Here is a 6,000-nt window from a genome sequence, read left to right as displayed (position 1 = left end):
AAGAGGAAATGATAAACAGAGGAAATCTAAACGAGAAAAATACATTAGTGAGGATTACTGACGTCACACTTGCACCAAATGCTTTCAGTTAAAAGAGGCTCTACAATAAATAAATAACCCATTTAATTTTCTATAATTTTTTTATTTTACTTTGAATTAAATACTGAATTAAATTAATATTTGAATTATAACCATGTGGTTTTTAAATTATTATATTATATATATAATATATATATATTATATATATATATATATATATATATATATATACCTGTCTGTATGTATCCTGATGGTGTTCGTCATTTCTAGAGTCATAGTATTGTTCAATGAAACCAAAATATTCTTGTCGTTTTCTCTGCAGAGTGCTTTCTCTTCGTTCCACATTTGCAGGAAGATAACCCTAAAAAAATACAGGATTACATTAAGAACAAAAATACATTTAAATTCTGAATGTTTGTCAAAATAAGCATGTAGAAGACAAATATCCAATTACGCCTATCAGCTGCAACATTCCAATGCATTATAAAACAGACCCAGGGCTAACATTAACATTGAAACATTAAGCCCACACAGCACACAGTCGGATTCCTTCCATAACTGGCTGTATTCTTACATGCACTTCATATTTTGAATATATAAATCATTAGATGTTTCCATTCCACAAAAATTAAGTATAGCAGGAGGCCTCCAACATCAACATTTGCTTTTTTCACTGCCAATGATGCATAACTGGTTACTAAATTTACATGTAAAAAAGGGAGGTGATGGGGTGTAGACATCCTAACACCCAGAATTCTGGAGTCATTCCAGGTATAACTGGATGCGTTAATTAAATTAAGCTCAACATTTTGTGTCAGAGAGGCTTCACCACAGCTCTAGCAGTATTCCCACAACTCCATCCATTTTTGAGCAACATAAACATACCCCAAGACTTTGACTGTTGTGTCTTGCACTGTCGATACTGTCTTAATCCCTATGAGGATGAAGAAATGAAGGAAACATCTTCGCGTTAATTAAATTAAGCTCAACTTTGTATCAGGGAGGCCTCTTGCTAGGGTATTATATGAGAATATATATATATATATATATATATATCTATATATAATATATATATATATATATATATATATATATATATATATTAATCTCCATTGTGGCAAGGGAATGTGAAACAAGCAATATGATTGGTCGAACAAGGTTCCAGCTGTCCGTATATTGGATGGTTACAAAGTTTGACAGTTCGGAGCCTCATCACATATTTGAAATTACTGTGCTGCCTCACAGAATTTAAAGTACCGGTAGTCATCTTGTTTACAGTTACCGATGTACAGTAACTATAAAACTGTGTGACCAATTAGCAGCAAAAGAATCCCAAAGGTAGTAAGTAAATGTGCAGATCTGGACGAACAACACTTAAATGAACTGGAAGATACCAAAATATAAAATAAATACCAATAAATAAATAAATTGCTGTCATTATACTCACTCACCCCACCTTCAAATAATGTATTTTTAGCGGTTTGTAAAAACACGAAGTGCTTCCCGAAAAACATAATAAAATACTTCTGAAAATTATCCACCCCTCTCCGACACAGACTGTGAAAAATTACTGAAATCAGAGACGTTATTTGTTTAATTTTCTACTTCTGTTCTGCTGAAACAGCGTTTTACACTGACAGAAAAACAAAAAAGAATTCAGTGCCATTTCAACTCCGCCTCCTGGTGGATCTTTTCAATGGCAATGTACAATTCAATTTTTACTTACTTTTGCATGTTTCAATTAAATCAACTTACTCATCTTAACAGTGTCTAGTTTTGTTGTCCCTTTATTGGCGTAAGGATATTTAATTTAAAAAAAAAAAAATGCCCTTCTTTTTTGTTTGTTTGTTTTTAAATCCACTGTTTGACCTGGATTATACATGCAATAAGGTCCTTCACTGTGTCTGTAAAGGGCGAATATGCGGACGTTCTGGGGGTTGGATGCACTGGACTTTATATGTTGTTGTTAACTTCCTATTTTCAACTTGCATATTTCTGTAAACTGAGACAGTTTTCCCTTTTATGAAAGAACAAAGTAATGAGCTGATCTATTTATGGGGTACTACTATTATTATTTATTTTTATTTATTTATATTTAGGGCCCCAATAGCAGATAAGGGGTAAACTAAGGGGTAGACTAAGGGGTAATTATAAGCATATAGCGTGGAAGGCAGAGGGATGTCAATGAATCAAACTCAAAGAGAGGTTTCTGGCTTCAAGTTGCTTGCTGCAATGTTGTAGGAGTTGTTATATGGTTAAATAGGTGTACCACTGGTTGGAGGATTCTGGGTAAGCAACACAGTCATTCATTTACAAAATGTTACACTTCCTGAACCATTATATTTAACCCTGCAGTAACACAGTCTTTTATATTAAAATGCTTGTTGTCTGCAGCCATGCAAATTGAGGCACAATAAACTAAAATGTTTTCTGTTCCTTTGTTCATATATCTGACAAAGTAAGTAAATCACGGAGGTCACTGTCGCACAAATTTAAGGATTATGAGAAACTTCTGCCATCTATCTGCTAAATCTCCTTGATTTTGGAGCTGGTAGCATAAACTTTTTTTTTAATTTTTTTTTTAGGTCTACCAGGCAGTGTTAATCCCTAAACATTAAAACTGCACATTATACTACGAAGGCAGATAGTTCTAAGATTAGGGTGTTAAAATAAATTACCATCAATCAACACTACAATTCATAATTCTTTTCATCAAAAGTACCAGACCAATGAATCTGTGGACAACACAGGATAGTGTGTATGCATATTTCACAAAAATCTAAGAAAAATAGCATGCAGTCCAAACATTTACTTTGGATGCAACTAAGAAGCTTTGTTTTTTATAAGCTAAGTTTGAAGATGTGTAGTACCTGTACATCTCTCCTTTGCAGCTCAAATCAGTTCTAATACTGCAACACAATCTTGGCCAACCTACTGCAAGATATGAATCCAAGTAACGTTGTACGACACATGCATAGATTCTCTATTTTTTTAATTGTTTGAAATGTATAGGCTGTTTATTTTAGATATTGTGAGCAGAACAAAACAAACTAAATATTAACAAGCACCATCATGGCATACATTGACAAAGAAAACTAGAAGGCAAGACAGCAAGAGTGATGTTCAAACAGACTAAGCAAACTGTGTGGCAGTTTTTAAATACAATTTTATACCATAAATTAGACTTGCAAATGTACTCTCAATTTAGAAGACTGTATATAGCTAAAGGAATATGGTGATGTTAGCTTTTTAAACAGCACTACTTTATAAACATTTTTATTGGGGTACACCGATAAAGATTTTCTTGGCCGATAGCCGATGGTTTTCTACCCATATCGGCCGATACCGATTGGATACAGACTGTTTTATAATTGTAAATGTTAAAAAATGAACAGATATCGTTTACTTGTTGTATTTATGATAAAAACGAAGAGGTATTATTTACTTGTTGCATTTAAATGGGATTTTCCTTTGATTTACACAACCTACTCAACACTTTCAATGTGTGAAAAAATGTGTGTTGGGGGGGGAGGGTGGGGGGGGGGGGGGTGAAAAAACAAATCAGTTAAAAATAAAAACCTGAAAAGTCTTCATTAGATAAGTATTCACCCCCTTTGTTATGACACTCCTAAATGAGCTCAGGTGCAACCAACTGCCTTCACATTTCACACAATAAGTTAAATGGAGTCCATCTGTGTGCAATAAAAGTGGTTCACATGATTTCAGATTAAATACACCTGTCTCTGTAAGGTCCCACAGTTGGGTAATGCATTCAAAGCAAAGATACTACCAGAAAGACCAAGGAGCTTTCAAAACAACTCCGGAATAAAGTTGTGGAAAGGCACAGATCAGGGGAGGGGTATAAAATGATTTCAAAGGCATTGACTATCCCTTGGAGCACAGTCAAGTCGATCATTGAGAAGTGGAAGGTATACGGCACCACCCAGAACCTGCTTGAAGCAGGCCACACTCCCAAACTGAGCAGTCGGGTAAGAAGGGCATTGGTCAAAGAAGCCATCAAGAGGCCAATGACAATTCTGAAAGACATATAGCGTTCCATGGCTGAGATGGGAGAAACTATCCATGTGTCAACAATAGCTCAAATATGGCCTGTATGGAAGAGTGGCAAGAAGGAAGCCATTTCTGAATAAAGCCCATGTAAAATCCTACATGGAATTTGCAAAAAGGCATGTGGGAGACTCTGAAAAGATGTGATCCGATGAAACAAAAAATTGAACTATCTGGCCTAAATGCAAAGCGTTATGTCTGGCGCAAACCCAGCACAGCACATCACCCAGGTACCACCATCCCCACTGTGAAGCATGGTGGTGGCAACATCATGCTATGGGGATGCTTTTCATCGGCAGGGACTGGGAAGCTTGTCAGGGTAGAGGGCAAAATGGATGGATCTAAATATAGGCAAATCCTTGAGGAAAACCTGCTTTAGTCTGCAAAAGACCTAATACAGGGACGGAGATTCACCTTTCAGCAGGACAATAACCCCAAGCAAACAGCCAAAGCAACACTGGAGTGGCTTAAAAACAACAAAGTGAATGTCCTAGAGTGGCCCAGTCAAAGCCCGGACTTGAATCCGATTGAGAATCTGTGGCTCACAGCTGTAATTGTTGCCAAAGGTGGTTCTACCAAGTACTGACTCAGGGGGGTGAATACTTAACTGTTGTTTCACAATAAAAATGTTCTTGCCTCTTCAAAGTGTTGTGTAACACAACAAACTGAAAACATCCAAGGGAGATGAATACTTACTATAGGCACTGTATTACAACAGTCACACAAAAAATAACATTTTGCATTTGTACTGGTAAAAACACTTCTGTAGAAAAAAATATAATGTGACATTAACTTCTACAGCCACTTGGTGTCAAACATTGCGTATTATAACTTCTACCTATACGGTACAGTAGAAGTGACATTTCCAGAATTGAGTCAAACTTGAATCTTTACTTAACAAAAGACTAGGAGTGTAACGATTCATCAAAATATCGATGCATCGCGATCTTTTAAAAAACTATATAATCCACGATCCATGGATTATGTATTGCGATACAGCAATAGACATAAGCATCAGAATAATATTCTACTCACAGTTCACTGGTGGATTTAATGTAGTTTAAGACTGAAACATTTACTTTATTTATCAGTTTGCATTTGGAGGACTGCACCTTTAAGTTTAATTTTGGACTACTGTGTTTGCTATAGAGACCGCTGAACTGACAAAAAAGATAGAACAAACCGGATGGGACAAAGAGAGACAGACAGACAGAAAAGCAGTTGTATAAACTATGCTGTATTCCGATTAAGAAAATAAATAAAACCTCTATTATTGGAACGCTTACATCGCCCTGAATCAATACTGTGGCATTCCCCATCAGCTGACCCCCCAGAGACACTCCCTTATCCCGTCCACAGGAGAGTCAACCTCCTATCATAACCCCAAATTAAACCAATGAAAATCACCAATGGGACCCCCACTTGTCAATCAAGACTCCCATAACATGCTATAGGCAGTCCCCAACACAATTAGTACCCCAAACAGACACATTAGTGTGTGTCTATGCAAAACCACCCTGGGAGCAGGCAGGTCCCTAATCCTGTTTCCCCCTTTACCCCAGTGGGGGTTATAGCACATTGCAATGCAAATACAACTTTACAGCAGCAACAAGTCTGTTTTGCTGCATGTAACTCAGCTATCCCATTGTTGTTTTCAGATATTAAAAAAAAATGTTCAAACACTGCTCTTTTGAGACATATTTACTGTAGATTAATCGCACGTTAAACAGTACTTCAACGTAAATGACTGTCTCAGTGTTTTTGCGTCATTAGTAAGCACGCGTGACCAAACATTCAATTCTGTGCTGGAAGAAATTCAAGTATGAATATCTGTGTACAATACCGGCTAAAATAACAAAAACTGCCGATAACTGATTGTGTTTTTTTTACCTT

The 6,000-nt window shown here is 36.3% G+C and overlaps 1 protein-coding gene across 7 annotated transcripts in view; it reads right to left on the bottom strand.

Annotated features, from left to right (window-relative positions):
- LOC121318342 (TBC1 domain family member 22A-like) overlaps positions 1–6,000 on the bottom strand; it is a 215,472-nt gene that overhangs the window by 160,297 nt on the left and 49,175 nt on the right. For 5 of the 7 annotated variants that reach the window (XM_041254894.1, XM_041254897.1, XM_041254896.1 and 2 more), the window contains exon 6: positions 272–400. The exons of the other annotated variants lie outside the window; for them this stretch is intronic. In XM_041254894.1, the coding sequence (XP_041110828.1) occupies positions 272–400 (129 nt within the window). The remainder of the gene's footprint in view (positions 1–271; positions 401–6,000) is intronic. 7 annotated transcript variants of the gene reach the window in all.

Source organism: Polyodon spathula, chromosome 7 (genome assembly GCF_017654505.1).
Source record: "Polyodon spathula isolate WHYD16114869_AA chromosome 7, ASM1765450v1, whole genome shotgun sequence".
Classification (NCBI taxonomy): domain Eukaryota; kingdom Metazoa; phylum Chordata; class Actinopteri; order Acipenseriformes; family Polyodontidae; genus Polyodon; species Polyodon spathula.
This window is presented reverse-complemented; position numbering and strand designations above follow the sequence as displayed.